We start from the raw sequence: 21,901 nt of genomic DNA on the forward strand, positions 1-21,901 counted from the left end.
GGATGGATGGGGTGAAGGGGGCTTTGGGGAAGAGGGGAATGTCTGTTGAGGAAGGACGGAAGAGGACAGAAGACAGGGGTGAATGGAGAATGGTTGTATATGGATGATGTTGTGATGCATGAGGTGGAATGGGTGGGGGAATGGGGGATGAGGTAGTATGTGTGAGCAAAATTTGACGCAGCCCAAAGGGATTTCTCCCTGTCTTCTCCTTTTATGCATGGGGGGATGGAGAGGGGGGGTCGCCGATTTAATGAAACGGCCTTGCTGTGGATGTGCTGTGTCCTGCGACACTGCCTCTGACCCAGGGCAGTGGGCAAGGTGCAGGGATGAACCATCATCCAGGAGGTGCTAAGATGAGAGGAAGGGTGGAGGGGTATGGAGTGTATTGAGGGATGGAATGGGTGGGAATGATTTTATGCCTTTTCCTTTTTGGCTACCTCCCTTGTAAGGGGGAAAAAGCTTTGGTATATGTATGTAAGAAGAAAATAGGCAAATACTGGTTTACCAATAGAGTGATTAATGAATGGAATAGATTTTGTAGCCATATAGTTAAGTGCAAAACTTTTTTTTTTTTTTCCTTTTTTAAGGGTGGGGATAGGTGGTAATGGACTAGTGTAGGCCTTATATGGTCTTTTGCAGTCTCCTTCATTTTTAAATTCTTAGGTGAAAAGACTGGATTTTCCCCACATGGCTCAGTGAGTAGTGGAAGACATGAGTAAATCCAAATATATATTTATCTATATACCAAGGGCCTTTTTCCCCTTTATAAGGGAGGCAGCCAAGTCAAAAGGCATGTACCCACTCCCCTCCACCACCCTTTCCTCCCTCTCATCTTAGGTCCTTATGGATGAAGGGTCATGCCTATCTCCTGCCCACTGCAATGCAGCATGACACAGTACATCCACAGCAAATCCGCTTCACTTAATCAGTGACACCCCCCCCCATGCAGAAAATAGAGAAGACAGGGAAAAATCCCTTCAGGATACGTCAAAACATCATTCACACATAACTACTCCCTATGCCCCCCACATCCTTCTTTCCTTGCATCCCAGTACTATACACAGCTATTCTTCACTCACCCCTATCTCCTGTCTTCTCCCTTCCTTGCTCAATAGATATTTCACACTTGTTCAAAGCCATTTCATCCAATCCATCTCATCCTTGGTCATCCTCTCAAGTTGACTGCATCCACCTCTGCCTTCCACACCTCCTTTACAAATTTTTCTTCACTCATTCTTCCCATGTGACCAAATCATCCCAATACTCTTTTATCAGCCAACTCCTTTTCCACCCCTGCTCTCCTCCTCACTTCTTCATTTCTCACTCTATCCAACCTTGCAACCCCTAACATACATCTCAAATATTTCATCTCACATTAAAGAGAACGAATGATTGAGCACTGACTTTATTTTTTATAATGCGATTGTGACGCAACATCGCACGGCCGGCAGCTAATGCTGCTAGACGTGCGATGTGCCCCATACTGAAGAGGTTAATACTCACTTCCAATTTGCTGCTATCCACTACCTTTGTGCATCTCATCACTTTAATTTTACCTACATTTATCTTAACTGCCTTCACACACCTTCTCAAACTCTGTCACTAACTTCCTTAGTCCCTATGATTCTGATACAAGTGCAGAGTTGTCAGCAAACAACAACTGGCTTATGCCCCATTTTTCTCCATTTTCTTTAACCTCTTAATTATGAGTCAAATTCTTATGCACAGCATTAGATGCCTAATGTACAATGCATCACATTACTTGTGTTATTAAATCGATGTCACAGCTGTATTACTCATTCTCTTTTACTCTGAGTAAAAATAAATTTAGAAAACAGATCAAACCAGTTCACAGAATTTGGGGGTCATTCAGCTACAACTACAAAATATATATAATCAAGACACTGACACCAGCATCCTTGTATATCCACTTGCACCTCATGATGCCTACATAGGTGTCATCATATTGAAGACGTTAACCATCTCCAATCCCTTGCACATTACCCTTGCATTTACCGCTCACACCACCCCATCCATATATAAATTGAACAGCCATGGTCACATGACACATTCCTGGTGAAGTCCCACCTTTACCTCAGACCACTCACTCTCTCCATTTCTAATTCTAACACAGGCTCTACTTCTCTTGTAAAAACTTTTGACTGCTCTTAACAGCTTTCCTCCTATCCCATATATCTACAATACCTCCCACAGTGCCTTCCTGTCTACCCTGTCAAAAAGCCTTTTCCAAATACATACATACATATATATACCAAGGCTTTTTCCCCCTTACAAGGGAGGTAGCCAAAAAGAGAAAGGCATAAAATCATTCCCACCCATTCCATCCCTAAATACACTCCACTCCCCTCCACCCTCCCTCTCATCTTAGCATCTCCTGGATGACGGGTCATTCCTGCACCTTGTCCATTGCCCTGGGTCAGAGGCAGTGTCGCAAGTTACAGCACATCCACAACAAGGCCGCTTCATTAAATCAGTGACCCCCCTCTCTGTCCTCCCATGCATAAAAGGAGAAGACAGGGAGAAATCCCTTTGGGCTGCGTCAAATTTTGCTCACACATACTACCTCACCCCCCATCCCCCCACCCATTTCACCTCCTCCATCACAACATCATCCATATACAACCATTCTCCATTCACCCCTGTCTTCTGTCCTCTCCTGTCCTTCCTCAACAGACATTCCCCTCTTCCCCAAAGCCCCCTTCACCCCATCCATCCATTTCATCCTAGGATGTCCCCTCATGTTCACTCCCTCCACATCTGCCTTCCATTCCTCTTTCACTAGTCTCTCTTCATTCATTCTTTCCATGTGTCCAAACCATCCTAATACTCTTTCACCAACCCTATCTCCCAACTCCCTTTCCACTCCCAAAAAACATCCTTACCTTTTCCTAAAGTTTTCCCACATATCTGCCTTACAATATAAGTGAAAAACAGGGTGGGAGAGTATTATTTTTGACTAAGAAAGCCTTAAATGTGACAAAAATAACAGAAGGAAAAAACAATGTGGAATTATGATATAAGTTGAAAACTGCGACATGAAATGTAGAACATTTGTAATGTATGTGCCCCGCAAAACACACTCTAGGACAGAAAGTGATCATTCCAAACTGTTGGAAGACACAAAACATGAAATAATTTACTGAAAGTGGAATCATAGTAATTATGGGAGATTTTAAATCAAAAGAAATATGTTGGGAAGAAATGACAGCGAAGGTTGGAAAAGACCTCTGGGAAAACATACTACTTGATATGACCATTGAATACACAATGACTCAGTGGGTAAAGGAAAATACCTGATACAGAAACAATGAGGAACCATCGAGACTAGATTTAATACTTACATCAGAGCCTGAAATTGTGGACAGAATTGATTCCAAAACTCCAAGTGGGGAGAGTTACCATGTACTACTAGAATTCAAACTAAAAGAGCAAATGGACTTGAGAAGAAATGAGAAACATAGAAAAGGAAGACTAATGTACAATAAATGGATTTTGAGAAACTCAGAAAATTCTTTCAAAACACAAATTGGGATAACTTCCTAAATGAAGAAACGAAGATGGAAGAGAAATAGAATATACTTAAAGAAATTTACAATGAGGGAGTAAACAAATAGGCCTATGTACCAATACAGATGCAAGAAAGGGTATACATAAAAAGCTGGCATAACAAAAAATGTAGTGAGGCTAAGGATAGAAGAGATAATGCTTGGAAAAGATGGAAAAAAGATTAGAGAAAAAAAAAGAGTAATTGGCAAACTTATATCAAACTAAGAAATGATTGATATCAGGAATAGATGAACTAAATGACTATCTAGAAAAAGAAAAAACAGATATAATGGGGACTGTAGTAACAAAATTGAAAGGATCATTATCACCAAATACTATAGGGCAAGGCTTATACAATTGTTGGATCAGAAACAGAGAAACAAAGCAGGGTGGAGTCATGTTACTAACCAAGAAAACCTAAATGTGACAAAAATCACAGAAGGAGAGAATAATGTGGAGTTGAGGATAGAGATATGAAAAATAGAAAGTATGCAGTGATTTATGTCCCACCTAAAACTCATGCATGGAATGAAAGTGAACACTCCAAAATGCTGGAAGACACACGACAAACACTAAATAAAACACTAAAGAAGGAAATCTGGTAATTATAGGTGATTTTAACTCAAAAGAAATATGTTGGGAAGAAATGACTGTGAAAGGGGAGATCATTGGGGAAACATATTACTGGAAATGATCATTGATTACACATTGACACAATGGGTTAAGGAAAATACCAGATATAGAAATAACGATGAACCATCAAAATTGGATTTGATATTCACATCAGAACCCAAAATTGTGGATAAAATCAAATACAAGACGCCAATTGGAAACAGTGATCACATACTACTGAAACTAGAATTAAATGAAGAAACAACTATAGAAATTAAAAACACAGAAGCGAAAGACTGATGTTTGACAAAACAGATTTTAGGAAACTTAGAAAATTCTTTCAAGAAGCAAATAGGGAAAAATCTGATAATGAAGAAACATAGACAGAAGAGAAATAGGCAATTTGGAAGGAAATCTATAATGGATTGCACAAGTACCTAAACAAAAACAGGAGAGGGTATATATAAAATGCTAGTACAATAAAAAGTGCATTGGAAAAGATTGAAAAAAAAAAAATCCCTGATAAATGGAAAATATACACCAAATTAAGAAATGAATATGTAAAAATACGTAGGAAAGAAAAAAGAAACTATGAAAAGGACATAATAGACAAATGTACAGATCAACCCAAATTATTTTATAGATATGTAAACGGCAAACTAAAAAACAAACAGGAAATACTTAAATTACGTCAAGGTAATAGAAAATACACAGAGGATATAGAAATGGTGAATATTATGAACAAACATTTCAAATCTGTGTTCGCTAAAGAAAAAGAAAATCTACAAAATTGTGACCAAAGAAATGAAGTAAGATATCCAACAATGAAGGAATTAAATGTCACTCAGAATGAAATAAGTTATCAAATATCAAAGCTTGACATTAACAAATCACATGGCCCAGACGGAGTTGCAAACTAGGTACTAAGGGAATGTATAGATGAACTAATAGGAAAAATATACAAAATAGCTGAATGCTCATTCAAAGAAGGAAAATTACCAGGAGACTGGAAAAATGCCAATATAGTGCCAATATACAAGGGGAGAAATAAGAAGGACCCAACAAATTATAGACCAGTGTCCCTAACAAGTCCAATAGTTAAAATTTATGAGAAAGTCATCAAAAATAGATGGACAAAATATCTGGAGGAGAATAATATACTGAACCCGAGGCAATTTGGATTCAGACAGGGAAGATCATGTACCACTAATTTGATCCGTTTCTATTCAAGATTGATAGATATATTGCAAGAAAGGGATGGCTGGGCAGACTGTGCTTTCCTGGACTTACAAAAAGCATTTGATAAGGTTCCGCACAGAAAATTGCAATATAAATTGGAAACAATAGGAGGCATATATGGAAAACTATTGAATTGGATAGAGGATTTCCTACATGGAAGAAAAATGAGAGTAGTGCTCAGAGACAAATATTCAAAATAGGAAGTCATGAGTAGTGGCGTCCCACAGGGGTCAGTACTAGCTCCGATAATGTTTGCTGTATATGTGAATGACATGGACAAAAGTATTGAAAGTTACATGAACTTCTTTGCAGATAAAGCAAAGTTATTAAAGAAAATAAGTTCTGAAAAAGACTGTGAGTCATTACAGAGTGATCTGAACAAAGTCTCAGAATGGAGCAAGAAATGGTAAGTAGAATTCAATATCAAGAAATACAGTATAACTGAATTTAGGAAAAACAAGAAGAGAATATCAGGACAATATAAAATTGACGAAAAAGAAGAAAAGAAAGTAAATTCTGAAAAGGACCTAGGAGTAATCATCACCAAAGACACGTCTCCAGAAAAATATATAAATGAAATAGTCAGAGAAACATACAATTTGTTGTGATCAATAAATGTGCCTTTTAAATACCTGGATAAGGAAATGATAAAAAAAAAAAATATCACTAAAACTGATAAGGCCAAAACTGGAATATGCAGCAATGATATGGTCACCCAGTACAAAAAAGAATATAAGAAAATTAGAAAGAATACAAAGAGCAACAACAAAGATACCCCAAACACTTTCAAACTTAATATATGAACAAAGATTGATGAACAAAGATTGGCCAAACCGGAATTGCTGACCCTGGAACAAAGAAGAGAGCGAGGGGACTTACTAGCCATCTACAGGATTATGAAAGACAAGGAACTCCTTGATAGAGAGGACTTATTAAAGTGGGGACAGAGGAAAAACAAGAGGACATGCAAAGAAACTCAAAAAGGGCAGCTACAGAAGAGACCTGAAAAAGAATAGCTTTCCACACGGAGTGATATATATCTGGTATACACTGGATGAAAAAATAGTGTGTGCTAACACCTTACAAGAATTTAAGAACAAACTTGATCTTGTGAGATACAAAAACAGGTCACCACGAGCATAGCTCCCCTTCCCATAAAATACAACTAGGTAGGTAAATACAAACATAATGCATCTCTTCCTATTTACTCTCATCTGTACCATAACCATGCACATTGAATGGCCCAATTACTAGGGTTCTAGTTAGAGTTCTTCCAGACTCTATTATGTTTTAATTACGTTACATCCCCCCCTCTCCTCACCCCCTCCCTCCTCCGCCACCCCAGTTTGCCCCGCGCCTGAGTGAGGTCAACTGTCCACATCTCTTCTTACTGTAGTTTATGAGTCCCCTCTGTTTTCTATCTTATGTACTTTCCTGAAGAGGGCTACAGTTGATAGCCGAAATATAGGATTCTTCTTTATTTGAAGTTTATTCTTTCTCCGACTGTGGGTTCCTGTGTGTCATTTACAAATGTGCTACTACATTTCTGTTTAGAAATATATATATATATATATATATATATATATATATATATATATATACACACACACACACACACACACACCAAAAGCTTTTCCCCCTTATAAGGGAAGTAGTCAAGTCAAAGGTAGTACCTACTCCAACTCATTCCACTCCCATCAACTACTCTTTCCTCCCTCTCATCTTCGCTCATCATAAATGATGGATCATCCATGTATCCTGCCCACTGCCCTGGGTCAGGAGCAATGTAGCAAGATACAGTACATCCACAACAAGGCCGCTTCACTTTATCATTGACCCCCACTCTTCATCCTCTCATGCAGAAAAAGAGAGGGGGAGAAATTCCTTCAGGCTGTGTCAAAATATCATTCACACTTAAACACCCCCTACCCCCATCCCAAACCTCTCCCTTCCTTGCAAAACCATATCATCTATTCACAGTCACTCTCCACTCATCCCTATTTCCTGGCTTCTCCCTTCCTTGCTCAACAGACATTCCCCTCTTGCTCAATGTCCCCTTCACCTAATCCATCCATCTCTTCAGTCATTCCTTCAAGTTCACTTCCTCCACCTCTGCCTTCCATACCTCTTTTACTAATCTTTCATCATTCATTCTTTCCATTTGTCCAAACCATCCCAATATTCGTGCATCAGTCCTATCTGCCACCTTTTCCACTCCCACTCTCCTCCTCATCTCCTCATTTCTCACTCTATCCTAGTAAACCCTAATATACTTCTCAAATATTTCATCTCAAACACAAAGTTTTCTTCTCTACCTCTCTTAAATTCCAAGTCTCTGCTCCATACAATCATACAATGCCATCAGCACAATCACTCCCTGATATTGCATTTACCTACCTAGTTGTATTATATGGGAAGGGAGCTATGCTCGTGGTGACCCCTTTGTATCCTTCAGCATCAAGTTTTTTCTTAAAATCTTGAATAGTAGTTGCACACACTGTTTCTTTATCTTGTATTATATGGGAAGGGAGCTATGCTCGTGGTGACCCCTTTGTATCCTTCAGCATCAAGTTTTTTCTTAAAATCTTGAATAGTATTTGCACACACTGTTTCTTTATCTAAGTTATTCCATATATCCAGCACTCTGTGTGGAAAGCTATTCTTTTTCCTATCTCTTCTGTAGTTGTCCTTTTTGAGTTTCTTTTCATGACCTCTTGTTTTTCCACTGTCATTTTTTAGTCAATATTTTCTGTCAAGGATTTCCATTCCTTTCATGATTCTAAATATAGTCAACAGATCACCTCTTTCTCTTCTTTGCTCTAGTGTTGGTAGTTCTAATTTTGATAATCTTTGTTCGTATGTTAATTTGGAAAGAGCTAGTGCCAACTTTGTTGTTGCTCTCTGTATTCTTTCTAGTTTCCTTATATTCTTTTTAGTACTGGGTGTCCATAGTGTCGCTGCATATTCCAGTTTTGGTCTAATCAATGTGACTAATATTCTTTTAATAATTTCTTCATCCAAGTATTCAAATGCCACTTTCATTGACTTTAGTAGGTTGTAGGTTTCACTATTTTGTTTATATGTCTATCCGGTGTCATGTCTTTGCTGATTATCACTCCAAGGTCCCTTTCCGAGTGCATTTTTTTTGTTTTGTTTTCTTTTTCACCAATTTTGTAATTTTTTTCAAATTCTGTTTTTGCTTTTTCTAAACTCCATTATGCTACACTTCTTGATAATGAAGTTAACTTCCCATTTTTGAGTTCATTTCCATATTTTGTCCAGGTCTGATTGTAATGAGTCACAGTCCTCTTCTGTTGATATTTTCTTTAATATTTTTGCATCATCTGCGAAGAAATTCATATAACATTCAACTCCTTCGTCTATGTCGTTTATGTATATGGCAAACATGATTGGAGCCAGCACTGACCCTTGTGGAACACCACTTATCATTTCTTCTCATTTCAAGTATTTGTCTCTAATTACTACCCTCATTTTTCTCCCAGTCAGGAAATCTTTCATCCATTCTAAAAAATTACCTGCAATGCCACCTATTGATTCTAATTTTCCTATTAATTTTTTGTGTGGTACTTTGTCAAATGCCTTTTGTAGATCTAGATAGGCATAGTCTGCCCATCCATCTCTCTTATCTACTATATCTATCAGTCTTGAATAGAAGCAGATTAGGTTTGTTGTACATGATCTTCCCTGTCTAAATCCAAATTGGCTTGGGTTTAGTATAGATTTTTCGTCCAGATATTCAACCCATCTACTTTTGATCACTTTTTCACATATTTTAGCTACTGTGCTTGTTAGGGAGACCGGTCTGTAGTTAGTTGGATTTTCCTTGTTTCCTCCTTTATATATTGGTACAATGTTTGCATTTTTCCAGTCTTGTGGTACTTTTCCTTCTTTGAGCAAGCATTTGATTATAGTGTGTATTTTATCTGCTAATTCCTCTATGCATTCCTTCAGTATCCAATTTGCAATTCCATCTGGACCATGCGATTTTCTAATGTCAAGGTTTTTTATTTGGTCACTGATTTCCTTTTTTGTTACAGATATTTCCTTCATTTGGGGGGATTTCTGTCTCTCTATTCCCTCACAGTTAGGTGTGTTCTCAATTGTGAATACCGATCTGAAGTGGTTATTCATAATTTCTGCCATTTCTTGTTCTCCTGTGTATTCACGACTTCCTTGGCGCATTTTTTCTATTACCTGTTTGCTTTTTAGTTTACCGTTCACATATCTATAAAATAGTTTTGGTTGTTCCTTGCATTTTTCTATCATTTCCTTTTCATAATTTCTCTTTTCTTCTCTGTGTACTTTTACATAATCGTTTCTTAGTTTGATGTATGTTTGCCATTTGCTCTTTTTTTTTTTTCTTTTTTTCCATTTTTCCCATGGAGAAAAGTGGGAGTTGAGCCTGCTGTTGTTTGCGGACAACACTGCGCTTGTGGCAGGATCGGAGGAGGGATTAAGGAAGTTGGTGACAGAGTTTGGGAGAGTGTGTGATAGAAGAAAGCTAAAGATGAATGTGGGTAAAAGTAAGGTGATGAGATGTACAAGGGGTGAAAGTGCCAGCAGAATGGAAGTGAGCATTAAGGGAGAGCGACTGGAGGAAGCGGATAGCTTTAGATACTTGGGTGCAAATGTGGCAGGAAAAGGTGGAGTAAAGGTGGAGGTAGAATGTAGATTGAGAGAAGTGAGTAAATGCCTTGGTGGGTTAAAAAGTGTAATGAGGAATAGACATTTGGGAATGGATGCTAAGAGGAGACTGTATGAAGGAGTGGTTGTGCCAACAGCAGTGTATAGGGCAGAAACATGGAACATAAGAGAGGAAGAGAGGAGTTTGAATGTGTTTGAGATGAGGTGTCTGAGAAGTATGATGGGGGTTACTAGACTAGATAGAGTGAGAAATGAGGAGGTGAGTAGGAGAACAGGGGTGGAAAGGGAGTTGGGAGATGGGGTTGATGAAAAAGTATTAGGATGGTCTGGACACATGGAGAGAATGAATGAAGAAAGACTAGTAAAAGAGGTATGGAAGGTAGATGTGGAGGGAGTGAACATGAGGGGACGTCCTAGGATGAGGTGGATGGATGGGGTGAAGGGGGCTTTGGGGAAGAGGGGAATGTCTGTTGAGGAAGGACGGGAGAGGACAGAAGACAGGGGTGAATGGAGAATGGTTGTATATGGATGATGTTGTGATGCATGAGGTGGAATGGGCGGGGGATGGGGGGTGAGGTAGTATGTGTGAGCAAAATTTGACGCAGTCCAAAGGGATTTCTTCCCGTCTTCTCTTTTATGCATGGGGGGATGGAGAGGGGGGATCGCTGATTTAATGAAGTGGCCTTGCTGTGGATGTGCTGTGTCTTGCGACACTGCTTCTGACCCAGGGCAAGGTGCAGGGATGACCCGTCATCCAGGAGGTGCTATGATAAGAGGGAGGGTGGAAAGGTGTGGAGTGTATTCAGGGATGGAATGGGTGGGAATGATTTTATGCCTTTTCCTTTTTGGCTACCTCCCTTGTAAGGGGGGAAAAGCCTTGGTATATATATATGTATGTATTTACCTGGTTGTGTTTTATGGGACTAGAGCTATACTCGTTTTGACCCATTTTTGTATCTCTCCACATCCAGTTTGCTTTTGAATTCGTGTATAGTTCTGGCATTAACTGTTTCACTGTTCAATTTGTTCTAGGCGTCAATCACTCTGTGTGGGAAATTGTTCTTTTTCAGATCTCTTCTGTAGCTGTCTTTCTTTAGTTTCTTTGTGTGTTCTCTTGTTTCTCTTTGGTCCCATTTTAATATATCTCTATCAAGAACTTCCATTCCTTTCATAATTCTGAAAATGGTCAACAAATCGCCTCTCTCCCTTCTCTGCACTAACTTTGTCAGTTGTAATTTCTCCAATCTTTGTTTGTATGTCAAATTTGATAGTGTAGGTGCCATCTTAGTCGCTGCTCTTTGGATTCTTTCTAATTTCTTTGTGCTAGGTGCCCACAATGATATAGCATATTCTAGTTTCGGTCTTATCAATGTAACAATTAATTTCTTAACCGTCTCTTCATCCATGTAGTCGAATGCCACCTTCATTGATCTTAACAAATTGTAAGTCTCTCTAAATATCTTGTTTACATGTTTGTCAGGTGTCAAGTCACTTGAGATGATTATTCCTAGGTCCCTCTCTGAGTTAACTTTCTTTACTTCTTTGTCTCCAATCATATATTTTCCCGAAACTCTATTTTTGTCTTTTCCAAACTCCATTATGCTACATTTCTTGATGTTGAAATTCATTTCGTATTTCTACTCAATTCCCATATTTTATGTAGGTCATCTTGAACGATCTGCAATCTTCTTCTGTTTTCACTCTCTAGAGCAATTTAGCATCGTCAGCAAAGAAATTCATGTAACAATTCACTTTGTCCATATCATTTATGTATATGGCAAACATTAACCACTTCCATACAGTGACGCCTACGTAGGTGTCAGGAGGAGCAAGTGGGTACGCGATGATGCCGACGTTGGCGTCTTGATTATATTTATTGTAGTTGTACCTACATAACCTCCATTCTCTCTAAACTGGCTTCATCATATTTTCTATGGTTATCAAAATTCACGGGTGAAAGAGGTTAAGGGAGCTAAAACAGAGCCCTGAGGGATGCCACTTTTTACTTCTTCCCATTTTGAGTTTATATCTCTAAGTACCACTCTCATCTTTCTTCTATTTTTAGAAAGTCCTTCATCCATTCCAACAGCCTGCCTTGAATTCCTATTTTTTCAATTTTGTTTATTAATTGTTTGTGTGGTACCTTGTCAAAAGCCTTTTGCAGATCCAGGAAGGCGCAGTCCACCCAACCATCTCTTTCTTGTATTATTTCAATTAGTCATATTAGGTTTATGGTGCACGATCTTCCGCTTCTAAAACCAAATTGTTTGGGGTTTATTATATTGTTTTCTTCCAAATGTTTGATCCATCTGCTTCTGATGATCTTTTCACATATTTTAGCTATTGTACTAGTGAGGGACACCGGTCTAAAGTTTGTAGGATCTTCCCTATTTCCTCCTTTATGTATTGGCACTATGTTTGCATCTTTCCAATCTTGTGGTACCTTTCCCTCTTTTAATGAGAAGTCTATTATCTTATGTATTTTATCCGTCAGTTCGTCTATGCACTCTTATCATATCTAATTTGCGATTTCGTCCGGTCTGTGCGATTTTCTGACATCCAGGCTTTTTATTTGATCTCTTATTTCCTTCTGAGTTATTGTTATTTCCTTTATCATAGGTGAACTTTCTAACTGGTCATCCTCCCAGGGTTGAGAGTTCTCGATTATAAAAACAGACTTGAAATGTCTGATCATAACATCTGCCATCTCTGTATCATCTGTGTATTCCTTATCACCTTCACATAGTTTTACTATGTCATGCTTGTCCTTTATTTTGTCATTTACATATCTGTAAAAGTTTCAGTTGATCCTTACATTTGTCTATAATATCCCTTTCATATTCTTTTTTTTCTTTCCTGCGTATGTTTACATATTCGTTTCTTAGTACTTTATATGTTTGCCATTTGGATGTTTTTCTGTCTTTCTTCCATTTCTTCCAGGCTTTATCTCTCCTAGCTTTAGCCTCACTGCATCTTTTGTTAAACCAACATTTTATATATATCTCTTTATGCACCTTTATTGGTACATATTTGTTAACTTCCTCTTTGTAATTCTCTTTAAGGGGACTGGCTGATCAAAAGATGAAAATCTTTATTAATTGGGTTATTGCACAGAAATTTATGCCAGGAGTTAGGGACACCATATACATCTTTCCAAACCCAAAAAAACTAATCTGCAACCCTTTCATGTTTTGCCCCCCACACCTCCCTTTCAAAAAAATTGATAATTTTGAAATGGCTACTCCTCCTATAATAATTGCTCTACATGAATGAAATTAATATGGTGGAAGGACCTTATCCAGACCTTCAAACTAATAGAGAGAAATTCTAGTTAAAGTAATTAGTTTGTGGAATTTAAATTTTTATATTTTTTCCCACCCCGTCCCCCTTCAAATAAGGGGGGGGGGAAATTGGCAAAAATTAACCCTTTCAGATTAAAAAAAAAAAAAACTTTCTATTTCATCAATCAGGCAGATTTAGACAAATTATGTGTGAATTTTCATTGAAATTGATTAAGATATTATGGAGGAGTAGAAGTTTGAAGGTAAAACTTAGGTTTTGAGATACGGGCCGTCAAAGTTTTCACTAACTTTGAACCCCTACATACTAATATAGATAAGGGATATCATGGCATTGCCTTATCTAGTTTTTTAGGCTTGAATGTTGATAATATTTAGAATAAAATTTATTCATATTCAGTCATATATATTGATGTCCAGTCATATAATCTTCTGTCTTCTGGCTCCTGGTCCCAACCTGCATTTTAGGCAGGTTATTACATTAGGGTGTCATAGCTTGCCTACTTTGTAATTCTTGCCTCTTCCTAGATTCCTGAAGGTGTTTGGTTTGCTTGTGAGGACGTGGCATCTCAAAAATAGTATAACAGCTTGTCAAATGACAAAAGGATGAGTGATGGTGGCTTGCAGTGGAGCGTATCACTCAATTTTTGTCTACTGTTTATCGTTTTCTGAGGCATCTACCCATTCTGGGGTCTATATATAACCTCTGGTACAGAGACAAAGTTGCCAGAAGTCACTAGCAATAGCACTCAATCATTACAAATCATTGTTATTTATTGCAATAATATATATATTGTAGTGACCAATATGTATCATAGGGCCGAGATGGAGTCGAGTTGGGGGGAGGGGGTTTATTTGCCATAACTACGAAAATAAGGCGAATTTTGATGAAATACTCTGCATAGAGACTGTCAATTGCCATACGCAGATGTAGAATTTTTTTCCCAGTTTTTCATTTTTTTCCCCAATTTTCATTGATTCTTGACCAGCCGGTCTCCTTAAATATGTTCCACTTGTCTTCCATATTTGTTTCCTCTTTTGTGAACCTATCCCAATTTGCGTTTTGGAAAAATTGCCTTAGTTTTTCAAAGTCCATTTTGTTGTACATAAATCTACCTTCCTTATGTTTATCATTTCTGTCTATATTATACTGATCTTTTAATTCAAAGTATGTGGTTACTTTTTCCAATAGTTGTTTTATACTCCATTTTGTTTACAATTTCTAGTTCAGATGTTAATATTAGGTCTAGTTTTGATGGTTCTTCATTATTTCTATATCTAGTGTGTGTGTGTGTGTGTGCATTCACCTAGTATTTTATGGGAAGAGAGCTATGCTCATAGTGACCCACTTTTGTATCTTTCCACATCCAGTTTGTTCTTAACCCCTTCCATACGGTGCCGCATACATAAGCGGCATGAGGAGCAAGTGGATACACGAGGCTGCCATATCGGCGTCTTGATTATATCTATTGTAGTTGCCCCTGCGTAATGACACACTCTCTAAACTGTCTTCATCACATTTCTATGGTTATCAAAATTCACGGCTGAAAGAGAGAACGATCGATATAAGCGGTGACTATATTTTATGATGCGAGTATTATTACGACACATCGTACGTCTGACAGCTAATGCTGCCCGCAAGATTTTGGCCCGGAGTGAAGAGGTTAAAATCTTGTATAGTTTTAGCACTCACTGTTTCCTCATTCAGTTTGTTCCAGTTGTTCCACTCTGTGTGGGAAGCTATTCTTTTTTAGATCTCTTCTGTAACTGTCCTTCTTAATTTTGTCTCATGTCCTCTTGTTTTTCTTCTGTCGCACTTTAGTAAGTCATCTCTATCAAGAATTTCCATCCCTTTCATAATTCTGTAGATGGTTAGCAAATCACCTCTTTCTCTTCTTTGTTCTAAGGTTGGTAGATTTAGTTTATCTAATCTCTGTTCATAGGTTAAATTAGAGAGTGTTGGTGCCATCTTTGTTGTTGCTCTTTGAATTCTTTCTAGTTTAGGTTTTTTTTTTAGAACTAGGTGTCCATAGTGTCGCAGCATATTCCAATTTTGGTATTATCAGTGTAACTAATATATACTTTACCATTTCTTCATCCATTTAATCAACGGCTACTTTCACTGATCTTAGTAAGTTATAAGTTTCTCCAACTAATTTGTTGACATGTTTGTTTGGTGTCATGTCATTTGAGATAGTTATTCCTAGGTCCTTTTCTGTGTTGACTTTTTTTTACTTCCTTTGTATCAAATTTATATTGACAATATTCTATTTTTGCTTTTTCCAAATTCCATTATGCTACATTTCTTAACCTCTTCACTCCGGGGCACATTGCACCTCTGGCAGCATTAGCTGCCCGAAGTGTGATGTTGCGTTATAATAATCGCATTATAAAAAATAAAGTCAGTGCTCAATCGTTCATTCTCTTTCACCCGTGTATTTTGATAACCATAGAAAATTGATGAAGCCAGTTTAGAGAGAATGGAAATTACGTACGTATGACTACAATAAATATAATCAAGATGCCGATGTCGGCATCATTGAGTACCCACTTGCTCTTCATGCCGCCTATGTAGGTGTCACCATATGGAAGTGGTTAATGTTGAAGTTCACTTCACACTTCTGACTTCATTTCTAGACTTTGTCCAGGCCTTCTTGAAAAGATTTGCAGTCTTCCTCTGTACTTTCTTTAGTAGTTTCGCATCATCTGCAAAGTTGTTCATATAACATTCCACACCTTCAGCCATGTCGCTTATATAAATAGCAAACATTATCGGAGCCAATACAGAACCTTGTGGGACTCCACTTATCATATCTTCCCAATTTGAGTTCTTGTCTCTAAGTACCACCCTCATTTTTCTCCTATTCAAGAAATCTTATTGTGGCAAAGTGGCATGCATTTGATACTTTAGGGTCTATATAGGGCGCCCCTTAGGACCAGAGCCACACATCATTTTGTCTGTGATAGAGGAAAGCTCTGTTCATAGAGAAATGATGACACTTTTATATTTACGACTGTCCCTCCGTTATACTGTCCCCCCAACCCCTTGTTACTGTCCTGTACCATTTCTCTGAATATTCATTTCCTTTTTTTGCCTACCTGTGGTGGGGGAAGAGAATGCTACCACCAAGTCTTTCCACTTGAGTCGTAAAGGTGACAAAAAATGAGACGGGGGATGGGATTAGGAGTCCTGCTACCTGTAGCCCCAAAAGGGGACATTCCTAAAAGTAATTCAATTAATGAGTGTTTTGTGTCTTCCAACATTTTGGAATGATCACTCTCTGTCCAAGAATGTGTTTTTGGGGGAACATGTATTACTACGAATTTTCTTCTTTTCATGTCACTGTTTTCAACTTTTATCATAATCAATTCCACATTACTTTTTTCCTTCAGCTACCTTTGTCACATTTAAGACTTTCTTGGTCAAAAACATGACTCCTCCACACTGTTTCTCTCTATTTCTTATCCAATGGATGTATAAACCTTGTCCCACAGTATTAGGTGGTAGTGCCTTTTAATTTCACCTCCACAATTCCCATTATGTCTGGTTTCTCTACTGCCAGATAGTTGTTTAATTCATTTAGTCCTGAAATCATGCCATCTATGTTGGTATACATTATTTTTAATTCTTTCCTTTCTCCTCCTTTTTTATTACATTTCCTTTTTTTTTTGATACGCCATTTTCTCAGCCATCATGTCTAGTACTCTAAAAAAAAATATATATATTTTCAGTCTCTGTTCTTCTCTCATTTTTTTGATTTGCTTCATTTCATAGAGTCTTTTCCTTCTTTTCCTCATCACTCATTTCTTTTTTATCCATACATTTTTGTAATTTTCACTATTTGCCAGCTTAGTTGTTTTTGATAGTAATTCTGCTATTATTTGAGATTTTAGTTTGATTTTTAGTGATCTATTTTTTTCTTTAGAATATTGTCCCATTCTATGTACTATTTCTTTGTAGATTATTTGTCACTCCTCTTGTATCTCTTTCAAAATTTCTTTTGCAATTTCTCTTCTTTTTCTCTTTGATATCTAGGTACATTATGTTTTTCTTTAATACCATAAACTACTATGCACTTTTTTATCCACTGTGTCTTTGCCCCAATTTTTTTTTCTTTAATTACTGATTCTTTAGCATTTCTTTCCATTTGTTGCTGTAGTATTTCTTTAAAAGTTATTTTTTAATCTTCTTTTTCCATTTCCATTGATTTTTTTATTTCTTGGAGATCTGTCTCTTTGTTTCTCCAACTTTCTTGGTCACCGCTTGTATTTATTCTTTCACTTCTTTTTTCAAAGCCTCATTTTTGTTTGTATCTTCATTTTTCATTCTTTCATTTTCACTTTTGACTATGTTTAATTCCTTTTTTAGATCATTAAGCTCTGTTAGTTTTGGCATTAGATTTTCTTTAGCTGGTTCACCTCTCTGTACATTGCCCTGTATTCAGCTTTCAGATCAATTAGTTCCTCTATCAAATCTGTAACCTCCCGATTTCTTAGGACATTTTTATACCTAGATTCTCTTTCCAATTCTAAACCTTTACCTAGTATTCCACTTTCTTTTATAAACCCTGAAAATACATTATTATCAAACCTTTGAGTTGATACCGGGGTTTCTATCACACAAGATTTCTTAGGTATGACCCCCAACGGTGATTCCACTCTGCTTACATCCAATCTTCTCTTCGTTGGTTCACTTTTACGTCTTTCTCCTTCATCATTCTCCACTTTGTGTATTTAACAATAATGTTGAATTTACTCTATTTTTATCTTGTTGTATCTTGCTACATTGCTTATAACCCAGCCAGTGGGCAGGAGACAGTGATGACCTTTCATCCATGAGGAGCCCAGATGAAAGGGAAACAAATGAATGACATGGAATGAGATGGGTGGGAGTGGGTGGGTGCATACCTTGGCTGGTTACTTCCCTTATATGGGTGAAGAAGCCTCTGGCATGATATGTATACACACAGAGTTAAAATCCTGGAAAAATAAATCTGAGTATATACAGAATTGCCTCTTACCTTCAAGGGCTACTTACTTTCTCAATGTGCATCTGGGTTTCTTTGTTATATAAGAGACATTTTTACATCATGGAACAAATGAAAGAAAGAAAAAATAAAGGTGTATGTGTATATATATATATATATATATATATATATATATATATATATATATATATATATATATATATATATATATATATATATATGTATATAGATATAATACAATATCCAGTTATAACTAACCATAATTGCTCTCAATCCTCTTGCTCCAGTCTTCCGTTCCATAGCAAGGTTGGATATTGCCTCCAGAGCATCAGGAGTAATAGTTAGCTCCACCTGTGTGGTTGAAGTGAGATTCAAATTACAATTAGTATGCACCATCACACACAACCAGTCACATCTATCATCTTGTTCAATCAATAATATGCTACTCTGGAAATTAAGAGCAAATTGTAAGACTTAAAAGTAGTCTTATGTTATGCATGAAAGACTTCCTTTAGGCAATGGATTGAATTCAGTGAGTTCCTGAAAGATCAATACTTGAGTTGCAAGGGATAGAGTGTAAGGATGGAGGGAAGTAACTTGCAGAGCTCTACGAAGGTCAGTACTGGCAACAACAATGTTCCTGTTTTTGTCAATCAATCAATCCATTGCCCCAGGTTGGTCTTGTTAACCTTTGGCTCTCAAGTAACCAACAATAGCCACTGGATAAGCCCAAAGGTCACTGAAAAAAGAAATACTGTGTAGTTGTTTGGAGTAGTTTATATGGGGTGAAATGTTCTGTGTTTTCTGTGTGATGGTTGTATCTAGGACAGTAATTTTCTGGTCAGGCTATACTGTGCTGGTACTGTCTTAGAATTGGATGCTGTCCACAGTTTCAAACAGCCCCAGAGAAGACACAGACCACCTCATACAGTAATCATCTCAAGCGACTTGACACCTGACAAACATGTAAATAAATTAATTGGAGAGACAACTTACTAATATCAATGAAGGTGGCCTTCAATTACATGGATGAGATTAAGAAAATAATTGTTACACTGATAAGACTGAAATTAGAATATGCTGTATCAATGTGGGCACCTAGCGCGCGCGTACACACACACACACACAAATTTTCAGAAAGAATCCAAAGAGCAGTGACAAAAATGGCACCCACACTATTAAATCTGACATATGAACAAAGATTGGAGAAATTACAATTGTCAACACTAGAACAGAGAAAGGAAAGAGGCAATTTGTTGACCATTTCCAGAATTATGAAAGGGATGGAAGTTCTCGATTGAGACGACCTATTAAAGTGGGACAGAAGAGAAACAAGAGGACACGAAAAGAAACTAAAGAAAGATAGTTACAGGACAGACCTGAAAAAAAAAGCTTCCCACATAGAGTGATTGATGTCTGGAACAAAATGAACAGAGAAACAGTAAATGCCAGATCTATACACGATTTTAAGAACAAACTGGACGTGGAGAGATACGAAAATGGGTCACTACAAGCATAGCTCTCATCCCGTAAAATACAAATAGGTAAATACTATGACTACACTAACAATCCCCAGACAACAACACAATATCTCTTCTCCAAGTGACATGATCTCAATCAGAGGCAGTTGCCAGTTTCCTGAAGGCCAAAGGTCTTCTACAAGAGAGATCAAGGGTATGAGGCTGATAGGTTGCCTCATCCACCACCTTTTCCCATATACACTTATGCTTGGCTCTCTTCTTAAACACTGTGTTTGCTATTAATATCTTTCTATACACATCCTTAACATCACCTATCCACTAAGATATCAGGCACCCTAAACTTCACAACTACTCCATATATTGGTTCATTCCCTAATATAGCATTGAGATCCTGCAACACTATTACATTTACATTCCTCACAAAAATCTCTTAACACTTGTTTATATATTTCCAAAAACTCTCTCTTTTCTCTTCACTTTTCTCACTACCAGGTCCATATGCACTCACAAACCTCCATATCACCCATCCCAATTTCAACTGAAGATATATATAATTGAAGGAAAGCTGTTAAGGGCAGTAAAGAGTTTTTATAATAGTAGAGCCTGCATTAGAACTGGAAATATAGAGAGCAAATGGTCCTTTTCATAAGTCTTAAATTTGATATCAAATACCCTACAACACTTGCCACAATCACCATTTATGAAAAACAATTACATTACATGAAGAATGAGTACAACTCATGATTTAACCACAGAACAGAGGGCACCATGTTATGGAGGAATGGCTGAAGCAGACGTTTTGATGAAGCTGCATCAAGGTTGTGCATATGGATGGGGTGATACAAAAGGTAAATGCAAGGGTTATGGGACGGGGACTGGAGATAGTTAAAGATAATGAAGAGAAGTGGGAGGTGAGCCAATTGTTTGCATATGACATTGCGTTTGTGGCAGGGTCAGAGGGGGGATTAAGGCAGTTAGTGATGGAGTCTGGGAGGGTATGAGATATGTGAAAGTTGAAGCTAAATGTGGGTAAACGTCTCTGACAATAGCCAAGAACTGTGTATAGAAGGCACATTTACGGACCATCGATTTGAACCAGAATATCTCTCTGAAGAAGTTTTCATATTGGTACATATATGTGCATATTGGTCCTGTAATGCTGTCTTTGGGCACTCAAAGTAGGTTAAACTGTTTGTGTTTGCCTGTTCGAAAATGTGATTTTACATAACTTGAATTACATAATCATCAGTGATGGAAGCCCTGACGACACCCTGTCTTCCTAACCATCCTATCTTCTGTCTTATTTTGTTTCATCTTCCCTTTTGTTATGTCTATTCTATATAATTTCTTTATCATTCACATATTATTTCTCCTGGGTTTTATCTTTCTATGCTTGTTTACCTGAAAAATTAAATAAAATTTTCCAAAAACAATATCTCATATCATTTGTTTTGCATATGCTTTAAAAAAGGCCATTTAGTATTATTGTAAGAGAATCTAGTCCCACCATTTAGCTCCCTGTGTATGTTCTGTACATGAATAGTATCACTTGCTGGGCAGTTATCATAAGCTTTCTTCTCCTGCCCTTCTCTCCAAGTTCTAAATATATTATTATTCTCCACCTTTTCTCCTATTCTTTTCATCCTATTCATATATTTTACTCAGTAGTTCTTTTTTCATTTTCATAATTCCTAAATTTTATATAAGTTAGCCTGTGGCACTTGACACAATCACCATTCATCAAAAACAATGACAATGCATCAAGAATGAATACAATTCATGATGTCACTGAGGAGTAGATGGTACCATGTTTGGGGAGAATGGCTGAAGCAGATGACATTTTGAAGATAGGATCAATGATTTCAAATTGCAATAATTAAAAAGCAAAAGAGTTTTTGTGTAATTCATTTATCTATTTTTGACTTTGGAAAGTACTAAAAAGTATTCCAGTAAAATTTGACCCATTTTAAGTATTTGGGGTCGCATGTGGCAGGAAATGAAAGACAGGGGATGGAGATAAAGTGTAAATTGAAAGAAGTAAATGTCTTGG

At 37.3% G+C, this 21,901-nt stretch overlaps 1 protein-coding gene across 7 annotated transcripts in view; it reads right to left on the bottom strand.

The window, feature by feature from the left end:
• Positions 1-21,901, bottom strand: part of LOC143030915 (ATP-dependent clpX-like chaperone, mitochondrial) — a 160,885-nt gene that overhangs the window by 10,812 nt on the left and 128,172 nt on the right. For all 7 annotated transcript variants that reach the window (XM_076194166.1, XM_076194167.1, XM_076194161.1 and 4 more), the window contains one exon: positions 18,629-18,721. In XM_076194166.1, coding sequence (XP_076050281.1) covers positions 18,629-18,721 — 93 coding nt within the window. The remainder of the gene's footprint in view (positions 1-18,628; positions 18,722-21,901) is intronic.

This window comes from Oratosquilla oratoria, chromosome 12, assembly GCF_046742065.1.
Source record: "Oratosquilla oratoria isolate Oo_2021 chromosome 12, ASM4674206v1, whole genome shotgun sequence".
Classification (NCBI taxonomy): domain Eukaryota; kingdom Metazoa; phylum Arthropoda; class Malacostraca; order Stomatopoda; family Squillidae; genus Oratosquilla; species Oratosquilla oratoria.